Genomic DNA, 12,095 nt, shown 5'->3' with positions numbered 1-12,095 from the left:
CTAAACTGCCTTTGGGAGAGAAGTACCTTCTGTCAAACCTAGGAATTCTGAGGCTTTCTCAGGCCATCTGTGGATGTATATGCTCCATACTTATTCTTTCTTATACAGAATTCTTAACCGTGCCTAACTTTTGGAGTCTACATTGCCAAAGGCTGGGGTGCTGACTGTCCTTCTTTTGCTTTCCTTGAGGTGGCCATAAAGCTCCAGTATTTTTTCTCTGTTGCCCTCATGTTTGGGCTGGCTTTCTGTGCTTTCTCACTAGCCATCTGGTAAAGCTCACTCTTGCCACTACTGTAAGGAGCATATACAAGGAGCTGGACACAGGGTGAGGGTGAGTGTAGATGAGGTGTGCCAGTGAGCCATTTGGTGGGATCTGTGGCTGAAGTGTCCCCAGTGGTTCATGGGTGAGCTCTTGATGGAGTTTGTGATGCAGTAAGTATGATCCATCCTCTTTGAGTGCTTTCTGAGTACTATTGGCTGCCCTTTTCCAGCCTTTTTCTACCCCATTACACAGTTCACAATTCAGTACTCTCGATGGGTTAAGAGAAAAATGAGCTTTTTTGGCAGTGTTGCTTGTAGTGGGGGAAATCGACTGTTTGCTCACTTGTTCTCTGTTTCCCCAGCAGGAGACATCATAGGCCCAAAAAATCTTTCTTGGCCCTAAGCTGTGCTGGGGCCAAGTGAAGTCAGACTGTTGTTTTTATCTTCTCTGGTGCATCCAATCTCTTTTTTCTTTTGCTCCAGTGGTGTTTTGGAACTTCTTTTCTGGAAACCTGGACTTACACAGAGGTCTCTTGTCTGAAGGTGTGATTGTTTAAGACAGTTTTTTCTAGGGGTCCTCAGGCTGTGACTGGGAGGGGCTGGAGCCAGTTGATGAACCAATACAGAGTCCACAGCCAGGGTTGAACTTGTATGGCTGTTACCTGATGCATGGGTAAGTGAACTTCTTGGCATATGGTGCTGGATCCCAAAGCTTCCACAAAGGCACTTTTGTCTGTGGTTAAATGCTGACTTATTGTTCAGGATTGGGGGCACCAATGGTGTATGTCTTCTTCTTCAGCCATAATACTGATGTCACTCTTGCTTTAGTGTTGAGCTCCTTCGTTTTTAAGGTGTATTAAGTCAGATTTAGGGTTGCAGCTGGTCATGAGGTCTGTTCTGGGTAGACTGAACACAATTCCATTGTTCTGTTGTATCTTTCCATTTGCTCACTTGCCTTGTGTGTGTGTGTTTTAAATATTCATTCATTCATTCATTCATGAGAGACAGAGAGATTGGCAGAGACACAGGCAGAGGGAGAAGCATGGTCCCTGTAGGGACCCTGATATGGGACTCGGTCCCAGGACCCTGGGATCATGACCTGAGCCAAAGGCAGATGTTCAGCCACTGAGCTACCCAGGTGCTACCCCCACCTTATTTGTTTTTTAAAATAAAATAAAACTGATATGGTGCCCAGTAATTTTCTAGATAGACAAAAACAGCAAGAGGTAATGCTCTGTAGAAAAAGAATAGGTGAAATAAAAGGAAAGAAGGACCACTTTGGGAATATGAAAGAATTGAGGGAATTCATGAAGTTTTCTCATATTTTTCATTTGGAAAATGTTTATTTTTAATTTTTAATTTAATTTTTTTTTCCCCTGGAAGGGCGAAGTGCCTGATTTTGCCCCAGTGTGCTTGCTTGGTTGCTTTTTACCATTTTAACATTAGATCTCACTTGTTTAAATAATTTTTTTAATTCAAGTATAATTAACATACAGTATTATATTCATTTCAGATGTGTAATATAATGATACAACAGTTGTATACACTACTTGGTACTCGTCCTAAGTGTACTCTTGATCCCCTTTATCTATTTCACTGGTCTCACCTGGAAAACAGTTCCCTTTAATCTTCCTTCATCTTCCTGAAGGAACAGTACACATTGCATTTCTATTGTGGATGATTGCTGTATTAAAAGTATTTTCTTAGGGCACCTGGGTGGCTCAGAGGTTTAACGCCTGCCTTCAGCCCAGGGCATGATCCTGGAGTCCCAGGATCGAGTCCCACATCAGGCTCTCTGCATGGAGCCTGCTTCTCCCTGTTTGTCTCTGCCTCTCTCTCTCTCTCTCTCTTTCTCTTTCTCTTTCTCTTTCTCTTTCTCTTTCTCTTTCTCTTTCTCTCTCTCTGTGTCTCTCATGAATATACAAATAAAATCTTTAAAAAATAAATAAAAGTATTTTCTTGAGATATATTGGACAAATGGAGTATAAGGGTATTTTTATTACATGTGTTACAGTCTTCATTTTACTGATGTATCAGATAAATGTATTACAGACATAGCTCCTTAGTAGTTTCCGAGTCTTGGCTCTTTTCCTTATCTGTACTGATTAGAGGTCCTTCCCATGTAAGCAAATAACTTTATACCACTTAATTTCCTTGCTATTTGAGTAAACATACACTTTCATATTAAGGATGTTGTGAGAGTCTCAGAAGTCCTAAGAATCTAATGATTAATAAGACTTTCAAAACTGTAGTAGCTGTGCTTCCACGTGATAAAGACCACAAAAAAGATTGTTCTGAAATTTTTTAAAGGAGGAATAAATTCATTTAGCAATTGTTATTACACTTATAAATAACTGTACTGGAGTGTTTGGGTAGCTCGTTCAGGTTAGTGGCTGACTCTTGATTTCAGCTTAGGTCGTGATCTTAGGGCTGTGAGATGAGCCTTCATTGGGCTCTGTGCTAGGTGGGGAGCTTGGTTAAGGTTCTCTCTCTCCCTCTGCCCTTCTCCACCTTGTACGTGCACAGTCTCTCTCTCTCTCTTAAATAAAAATCTTAAAAAAAAAAAAATAGATACCTGTACCTTTTGTTATAAATTTGAAGCTATGATATCCTCTGTGTATGATATTTAAAAGTTGTAATTATTTGTACTAGAGTGTACAATTAAAGTAGAAATTTTAAACTGAAGATAATGTCTGATAGGTATATATATAGCTATATATATATATATCTATATATATCTATATATCTTTCAAGCTAATAAGATAATGATACTTAAGTCCTAATTTATACATGTAGACATTTTGCCTTTGGCATGTTAACTTTGAGTCCTTATTAATTTCAGTTATCATTTGTGAGTGGCTAATTCATAAGACCTTGCCTATAATTAATTAAGGTTTTTAAATTACAGTTAACATTTTTAGTTAGTATTGATAGAAATTCTTATGTAATTTTTAAGTTTGGCTTTTTGGTAATTAGACTGCATTCTGTTATTTGGTTGGTAAGTTATTTACAATTTGTAAGGAAGGAAGGTCTATATAGTCAAAACATCTCCTTCTTAACTCCTGATTTTCACTCATTTGCCATTTCTGGAGAAAACCAGTGTTACTTTTATTGTCTCTTAAGTTATTATTATTATTTTTAAAGATTTTATTTATTTATTTATGAGAAACACAGAGAGAGAGAGAGAGAGAGGCAGAGACATAGGCAGAGGGAGAAGCAGGCTCCATGCAGGGAGCCCGATGTGGGACTCGATCCCAGGACTCCCTGATCACGCCCTGGGCCAAAGGCAGGCGCTAAACCACCGAGCCACCCGGGCTGCCCTGTTGTCTCTTAGAGTTATAACGTGGGTTTGTTTTTTTTGTTGTTTGTTTGTTTGTTTTGTTGGGGGGATGATTTTTGAAACAAAGTATTTTAAAATTGAATTTTTAATGAATGTCTTTGAAATAGTTGAGACATTAAAGAACAGAATTAGCATGGTAAAAATTTTGGAAATGTAAATTTTAAAAGTATAAACTATGATATGTGGAAATGGCAGAAATAACATACAAGGCCTTTCTGCCTGTGCCATGTTCTCACCCATCTGGTAAGTGTTACTGTTATGGCTAGATCTGATTAGAAACTGAGCAGTGTGTTGCTGCTGCTGATTGTCAGTTACCCATTTGAAATACTTTTCTATTTATATATAAATACATATAATTTTGCTATTTTTCAGAGGTATTAGTTAAAAGATGTCTTAACAAGAATGTTATAAGGAATCCTTTTACACCTTGGGTAATTAAAGTTTTTACTGTGACAAGTTAGCTTTGGGGCTGTGGTTGATATCCAGGGGGAATGTATATCTATATATTGACCATCAGAGAAGAGTGCTCATCTTAGATATATTTGCTTTTTTGTTAGCCTAGCATTTTCCTCCTAAGGAACCTCTTTTGTCTTGGAGAAGAAGGAAAAAGATTGGGTTTAGTATTATCATAGAGCAATTTTTAAGCACTCTTTTACTACCAGTTTTGTTTTGTTTTCTAAAAGTGTAATTTGTTTGTCAGTGATAGGGATCTTTTAAATTTAGATTGGGGTGTAAATATTTCATCTTATCTGCCCAAGAGCACTCATAATTTATGGCAGTCTGTCATTGTGCTGCCCATTATGGTAGCCTCTAGTCGCATGTGGCTTTTAAAATGGAAATTAATTTAAATTTCAAGTGCTCAATAGTTACATGTGGTTAGTGGCTATTGCATTGGACAGCAAAGATAGAATATCTCCATCATTGTTGAAAGGTTTGTTATACAGCCTTGGCTTTAGTATATGTAATTAAGGTTTGGTAGCCTGGGTAGCTTAAAATTACCCTTACTGTGAAATCACTTCCTAATTTGCAAAGTTTTGTGGTTTTATAAAAACTCAGTAATTCAGGTTCAGATTACCCAGTTGGATATGAACTCTGTCTCTTCTGATATTTCTTTAAAGGTATTTCTTTAGTTATTTCTTGGTGATCATATTTCTGTTGATTTTACTTTTCCTATTAGCACATATGCATGAAAAATATGCTTTGTTCCATTTATCTTACAAAGGACAAAAGATATTATTTTTTTTTATTTTTTTTTGACAAAAGATATTTGTTGTCCCTTGTGTCTCAGGAAGCGAGAGGCTATTATGAACAGACTGGGGTTGGTCCATTGCCTGTTGTTCTGTTCAACGGAATGCCCTTTGAAAAGGAACAGTTAGATCCTGATGAGTTGGAAACCATCACAATGCACAAAATCCTGGAGACCACAACCTTCTTCCAAAGAGCAGTGTACTTGGTGAGTGGTAATTCAAGACTGATTTTGAAAGAGAATGGTTTGCTTATGTTTTTGTAATCTCTGTAGTAAGCCATAACATTCTTTAAGTATTATTAGTTTTTATATATCAGTTGTAATAAATATGTAAAAAATATATATATATTTACACATATACAGATATAATGAAAATATTCACAAGACTTTCTGTGAATTCTATTTGAAATAGCTAAGTTTATTGTTGTCAAGATTAAGTGTTTATTTAAAAAATTCTAAAGAACTTAGCATTTCCAATAGTCATTTGTTCTATTTGTAGGGGATTTTGACTTAGGAAAGGCTCACACATATATATATGTGTGTATATATACTTGTGTATATACAGTTATTGTTGAGATATAATTCACATGCCATAAAATTCAGTCTTTGAAGTGGACAATTCAGTGTATTTAGTGTGTACACAGAATTTATGCAACTATAACCTCTGTGAAATCTTAGAACATCATCATCACCCCCAAAGGCCAACACCCTGTAGCATTCGCTCTGCATTTGCCTCTACCCTAAACCCTAGCAACTTCAAATCTATTTTCTTTCTGTATGGATTTGCGTATTTGAGACATTTAATATAAATGGAATCATATAATATGTGGTCTAGTGTGTGTGATTTCTTTCATGTGTAATATTTTCAAGGTTATTCCAGTTGGAGTATGTGTTAGTACTTTTTATGGCCAAATAATAGTTCCTTGAGTGGATATAACACATCTTAAAAACCCACTAATCAGTTGATGCATATTTAGGTTTCCTCTCTGTGGCTACTTATGAATACAGTCATGTACAAGTTTTTGTGTAGACATAGGTTCTTATTTGTCTTGTGTGTATACCTAGAAGTGAAATTGCCTGTTTAGTCTTTTCCAAAGTGGCTGTACCATTATACATTGCTGCCGGCAATGTATGCAGGTTCTAATTTCTCCACATTCTAGCTGATACTTGATATTGTCTGTTTCTTTGACTATAGCCTAGTGGGTATTAAGTAATATCTCATTATGGTTTTTACCTGTGTTACTCGAAAACGAATAATGTTGAAAATTGTTTCCTGTACTTATTGACCATTTATATCTTTTTTGGAGAAATGTCTATGTGTTTAATTGACTAACTTGTTTTGTTATTTTGAGTTCTCTATGTGTTCTGGGTAGTAATCCCTTATATATAGAATTTCCCAGTGTTTTTCTAATTTGTCTTTTAAAGGACAGATGCTTTAAATATTGATTAAGTCCAATTTACTTTTTTTGTTGCTTGTGCTATTTGTGCCATATGTATGAGCTTATTCTAGGTCATGAAGATTGATACCTTTTATAGTTTTTTCTCTTAAACATTTAGTTCTTGGATGGATTTTCAGTTTTTGTATATGGTGTGAGGTAGGAGTCCACTTTTTTTTTTTTTTTTTTTGTCATATCCAGTTTGGCATGCAACTGGATGTCTTTTGGGATATGCAGTTGTCCTAGTACTGTTTATTGAAAAGAATGCTCTTCTCCCATTAAAGTGTCATGTCACTCTTGTAAAAAAATAAATTGACCATTAATATATAGATTTATTTATGAACTGCCTATTTTTCATTCACTTACATATTTGTTCTTATGTAAGTACTGCATGGTCTTTTTTTTTTTTTTTTTTAAGATTTTATTTATTCTTGAGAGACAGAGAGAGAGAGAGAGAGAGAGAGAGAGAGAGAGAGGCAGAGACAGGAAGAGGGAGAAGAGGCCCCGTGCAGGGGGCCTGACGTGGGACTCGATCCTGGGTCTCCAGGATCAGGCCCTGGGCCAAAGGTGGTGATACACTGCTGAGCCACCCGGACTGCCCAGTACTGCACAGTCTTAATTGTAATCAAGTATGAGTTTTCCAACTTTGGGTTTTTGTTTCTCTTTTTTAAAGATTGTTTGAACTATGTCATCTGCATTTTCATATGAATCTTAAAATTAACTTGTTAGTATTTGCAAAAAAGGGCTGCTGGGATTTTGTAGTAATTGCATTGAATCTGTAGATCAATTAGGAGAGTAATTAACATCTTAGTAACATTGAGTTTCTAACCCATGAACCCAGGATGTGTTTCCATTTATTTAGGTCTTGTTATTCTTTCAGTGATGTTTTGTTGTTTCCAATGAAGCATCCTTACTCTTCTTTCACTAAATTTATTGGCTAGTATTTTTTTGATGCTATTATAAATGGAATTATTTCCTTAATTTAATTTTTGGATGGTTCATTGATAGTGAATAGAAATACAATTGATTTTTATATATTGATCTTAGATGCTGCAACCTTGGGATTGTTAGTCCTACTAAAGCCTTTTTTTTTTTCTTTTAAAGAATTTATTTATTCATGAGAGACAGAGAGAGAGGCAGAGACACAGGTAGAGGGAGAAGCAGGCTCCATGCAGGGAGCCTGATGTGGGACTCGATCCTGGATCCTGGGATCATGCCCTGAGCCAAAGGCAGACGCTCAACCACTGAACCACCCAGGCGTCCCAGTTCTAAAGCTTTTTAAAAAAATTTCTATATAGAAAATCTTGTCATCTTACAGATGACAAAAACATGCCATCTATGATTAGAGTTAGTTTTGATTCTTCCAGTCAAATCAGGATATCTTTATCATTCAATCATTTATTTATTTATTTATTTATTTATTTATTTATTTATTTATTTATTTATTTGATTTATTTATTAGAGACACAGAGAGACAGGCAGAGGAAGAAACAGGTTCTATGCAGGGAGCCAGATGTGGGACTTGATCCCTAGTCTCCAGGATCAGGCCCTGGGCTGAAGGTGGCTCTAAATCGCTGAGCCCCCGGGCCGCCCTCATACCCTCTTTTGACTAGCTGTTAATCTTACTGAGGATCCAGTCTATGTTAGGAGTCTCTTCTCATTCCTGTTTTCAGAGTCCTTTATTTGTGTTTCATTTTTGACACTTCATTAATTTGTCTAAGTGTGGAACTGTGAATTTTTCCTATGTGGAGTACATTACATTTCTTAAATATCAAAATTAGGAGCTTTCCAATCATTGTTTCTTTTAGTAGTCTTTCTTCCTGTAATGACTTCTGACACCAGAACTATTCAGAGTTAGGCCAAATGTGATGTTTAAAGACACAGTTTGCCACAAGATTGCCCTCGCTTCACACGTCAGCCACAAATTTGGGAGTCCTCAAGTCACCCTCACTTAGTATGAACTGGCTAAGTTTTGGTAATTTGCTAGAATAGCTTACAGAGTTCAGGATAGTGCTATGCTTACAATTTGTGTTATGAAAATAAAATAATGCAAATGTGAACTAGCCAAAGGGTGAGGTGCATAGGGCAGGATTTCAGAAGGTTCCAAACATAAAGATTCTGTTATCTTCTCCCTGTGAGGTCAGGATACATTGCCCTTCCTGATTATTGGTGTGTAATGGCACATGGGATATTGCCAACCAAGGAAGCTCAGCCAAGTTTTGGTGTTCAGTTTTTATTGGGACTTCCTATGTAACCACGATTGATAGAATCATTGGCTGTGTGATTGAATTCAGTCTCTAGCCCCTCTTCCTGTTTCCAGAGTTCGGACTAATACTATGCTGCTCAAAATCCCAACCCTTTAGCCAGTTGGTTGGTCTTTCTGGCTTGGGCAGCCTTCATTGAGTTGTCTCATTAGCATAAACAGTCTAAAGGACCACCACCATGAGTCACCTTATTAGTATAAACTATCAGATGTGGTCTGATAGATAGGTCCTGGCATGAATAACAAAGATGCCACTACTATCACTCAGGAAACTCCAGAATTAAGAGGTTCCCTTATGAGGGCACCAGCCAAATTCTTTATTACACACATTCTCTTTCTTTTCTTTTTCTTTCTTTTCTTTCTTTCTTTCCTCTTCTTCTGGATAGATGCATGTATTGATACTTTCTCTTCCTTAAATGGAATGGTCTCAGTTGACATATCTTTAAATTAATTGTTTTTTTTGTTCTTTTTTACTGGTAATAGCAGTAAATTAGCTACTCACTAGCTAATTTAATACCTGCTAGTGTTAGCTAATAGCTAAAATCTGCTATTGAGTCTTTCTAGCAAATATTTAATTTCAGTTATTATATTTTTAACTCTGGTTTTTCTGTTTGGTTCTTTTACATAATTTCTTTCTCTTGATACAATCTGGTGAGATGTTAAGTCTTAAAGTTTCCTTTAGTTTGCTAGACAGTTTCCTTTAGTTTTTTAAAATATATTTAAAAGAGCTGATGTGAAGTTTTTGTGGAGTAAGTCCAATGGTTGGGCTATTTTAGGAATTATATGTGTTAGGTTTCTTTTCCTTAGTGTGGGTCATACAGTCTTTTTTTTTTTTTTTTGGCATGTCTTTTAAATTTTTGTTGATAATTGGACATTTTGACTAATATTATATTACACTTCTAGAAATCAGAGTCCTAGCTCTGCCAAGGTTTGTTGTTATGGTGGTTGGTTGTTTAGGGACTTTCCTATGCTAATTCTTTAAAGTCTGTATTCTTTGTCTTGTGTTGCCTCTTTTGTGTGTGTGTGTGTGTGTGTGTGTGTGTGTGTGTTGCCTCTTATGTCTCTGTTAGCTTATTGGTCAGCTATTAAATAAACAGAGATTTTCTTAAATGCATGAGTCCAAGAAAGTCTCTCATTTTTTCTCAGGAGTGTTTTGTGTACATGTTGGGATACACCTTCAATACTTACTTGACAATTTACTACTCTGCCATAGCCTTCAATTCCTACTTGAACAGATGGTCAGGTTAGTCAGAAGCAAGAGTGTTAGGACTGTCCAAGATTTTTTGTGGACATGCATTCAAACCTGGGCACTGTGCATGTGGCCTTTGAGGTTCCAAGGAATATGGGAGAGCTTTTCAAAACCCCTAATGGACATCTCATTCGCCACCTTTTTCTCTCATGTTTTTGACACTTGTCAGTCCAACTATTGTCACCACGTTAAGCAACTGAGACATTAAACAGTTGCTTCTGATTCTTTTTGAAAAGGTCGTCAGAAAAAAAAAAAAAAAAAAAAAAAAAAAGAAAAGAAAAGGTCGTCAGGAAAAAGCTATTGGCACTGAGTATGATCTAATTCAGCTCAACTAGAGAAAGAACACCTGGGAATATTCCCAGCTTGCTGGTTTTTACATTTATTTCAGGGCTATTGGTTTTCAAGATTCCTGTGTAGCTGGGTAGATAAGTAACAGGGCAAGTTAAAGTCTATGAAGGTTATTTTTCCTGCCAAGAATCAGCCATTTTCTCGAATAAAAGTCATTTGGAATTTTGTAAGCCTTTGGTTAATTTCCAGAGTTTTGAAAAAGTTTGATTTTTTCTCAGTGTCCTTGATGGTTTGTTTTTGAAATAGAGGCTTTTTAGAGATCTTCACTGGATCATTTCTGTTGAATGTCACTCACAAATACAGTATTTTTATTGTAGTAAAATATATGAAATATAAAATTTTACCATTTTAACCATTTTAAATTATGCATAGAGACATTAAGTAGGTATGGTGTTGTTTGACTTTTACTCTTCTATCTCCAGAATATTTTTATCACCTCCAGCACCAACTGTTTACCCACTAAGCAATAACTCTCATTGCTGGCTTTCATTAGCCACTGGTAAATACTCTTCTGCTTTTTGTGTTTTTGAGTTTGCCTATTCCAGATGACATCATAGGGTTTTTGTCAGTTTTGTGTCTTGCATATTTTAAGGTTCATATGTGTTGTAGCATGTATCAGAATTTCCTTCCTAAAAATTGAATTATATGTATATACCACATTTTATTTATCCATTCATGTATTGGACATTTGGGTTGTTTCCACCTATTGGTTACTGTGAATTAATGCTGCTCTGGACATTAGTGTGCAAATAATTGTTCAAATCTTTGCTTTCAGTATTTGGATATATACATAGTGGAATTGCTGGACTGTATGGTAAATCTGTCTAACATTTTGAGGAACTACCCTATTGTTTTTTAAAGCAGCCATACCATTTTACATTTCTACCACCAAATATGCAAAAATTTCATTTTTCTACATCCTCATTAATACTTGTTTAGTTTCTATTATTTTGATGATAACCATTTTAGTTGGTGTAAAGTGGTATCCCATCATGGTTTTTTTATTTGCATTTCCTTAAAGACTAATGGACTGAGTATGTTTTCATGTGCTTATTGGCCATTTGTTTATCTTCAGAGAAATGTCTATTCAAGTCCTTTATTTATTTTTGAACTAGGTTATTTTTTGTTGTTGAAGTATAGAGTTCCTTATATATTTTGGATATTTATCTCTTGTCATACACGATTTACAAATATTTTCCTCCATTCTATTGGTTGTCTTTCCACTTTTTAAATAGTGTCCTTTTATGCATAGAAGTATTGAATTTTGATGAAGTCCAACTTATTTGTTGTTTCTTTTGTTAACTATGATTTTGGTATCATATTTGAGAAATCATTGTCAAATCCAATGTCACGAAGATTTTCCCTAATGTTTTTTCCCAAAAGTTTTATAGTTATAGCTCTTATGTTTATGTCTTTGATCTATTTTGAGTTAATTTTTGTGTGTGGTGTGAGTATGTGAGTAAGGGCCCCACTTCATTCTTTTGCATATGGATATCCAGTTTTCCCAGCACCATTTGTTGAAAAGACCCAAAAAATATTTTTAAAAGCTACTTATCATGCTGATAATCCTTTCATAAAACAAGCAAACAAGAAAACAAACCCCAAACAAAAAGTATTGACTAAATTCTATTGCATGCTCCCTCATGAATAAGGTAGTTTTGTTAAGTAATTTGTTCTTCATGGAGCTACTAGAACAAAATATGAAAACATAGAGTTTTTTTTTTAATGAGTTTCACTTATTTTCCAAAGTTAAGGATAATCTAGAAGAAGTGATAATTATTCTCTTTGTTTAAATAATATTAATGAAAAGATAAAAGATAATTCAAACATGTTGGTTTTCCAGCATCTGTTTAAAACATTTCTTTTTCAACATTGTTGGATGTAAAAATTCAGAAGAGTTTTTGTTTTTCAGATATCTGTGGTTTATTATTATTTTTTTTAATTAATTTTTA

At 35.3% G+C, this 12,095-nt stretch overlaps 1 protein-coding gene across 12 annotated transcripts in view; it reads left to right on the top strand.

Moving 5' to 3' along the window:
* UGGT1 (UDP-glucose glycoprotein glucosyltransferase 1) overlaps positions 1-12,095 on the top strand; it is a 125,623-nt gene that overhangs the window by 55,855 nt on the left and 57,673 nt on the right. For all 12 annotated transcript variants that reach the window (XM_026015671.2, XM_072757441.1, XM_072757444.1 and 9 more), the window contains one exon: positions 4,890-5,054. In XM_026015671.2, coding sequence (XP_025871456.1) covers positions 4,890-5,054 — 165 coding nt within the window. The remainder of the gene's footprint in view (positions 1-4,889; positions 5,055-12,095) is intronic.

Source organism: Vulpes vulpes, chromosome 5 (genome assembly GCF_048418805.1).
Source record: "Vulpes vulpes isolate BD-2025 chromosome 5, VulVul3, whole genome shotgun sequence".
NCBI lineage: Eukaryota > Metazoa > Chordata > Mammalia > Carnivora > Canidae > Vulpes > Vulpes vulpes.
This window is presented reverse-complemented; position numbering and strand designations above follow the sequence as displayed.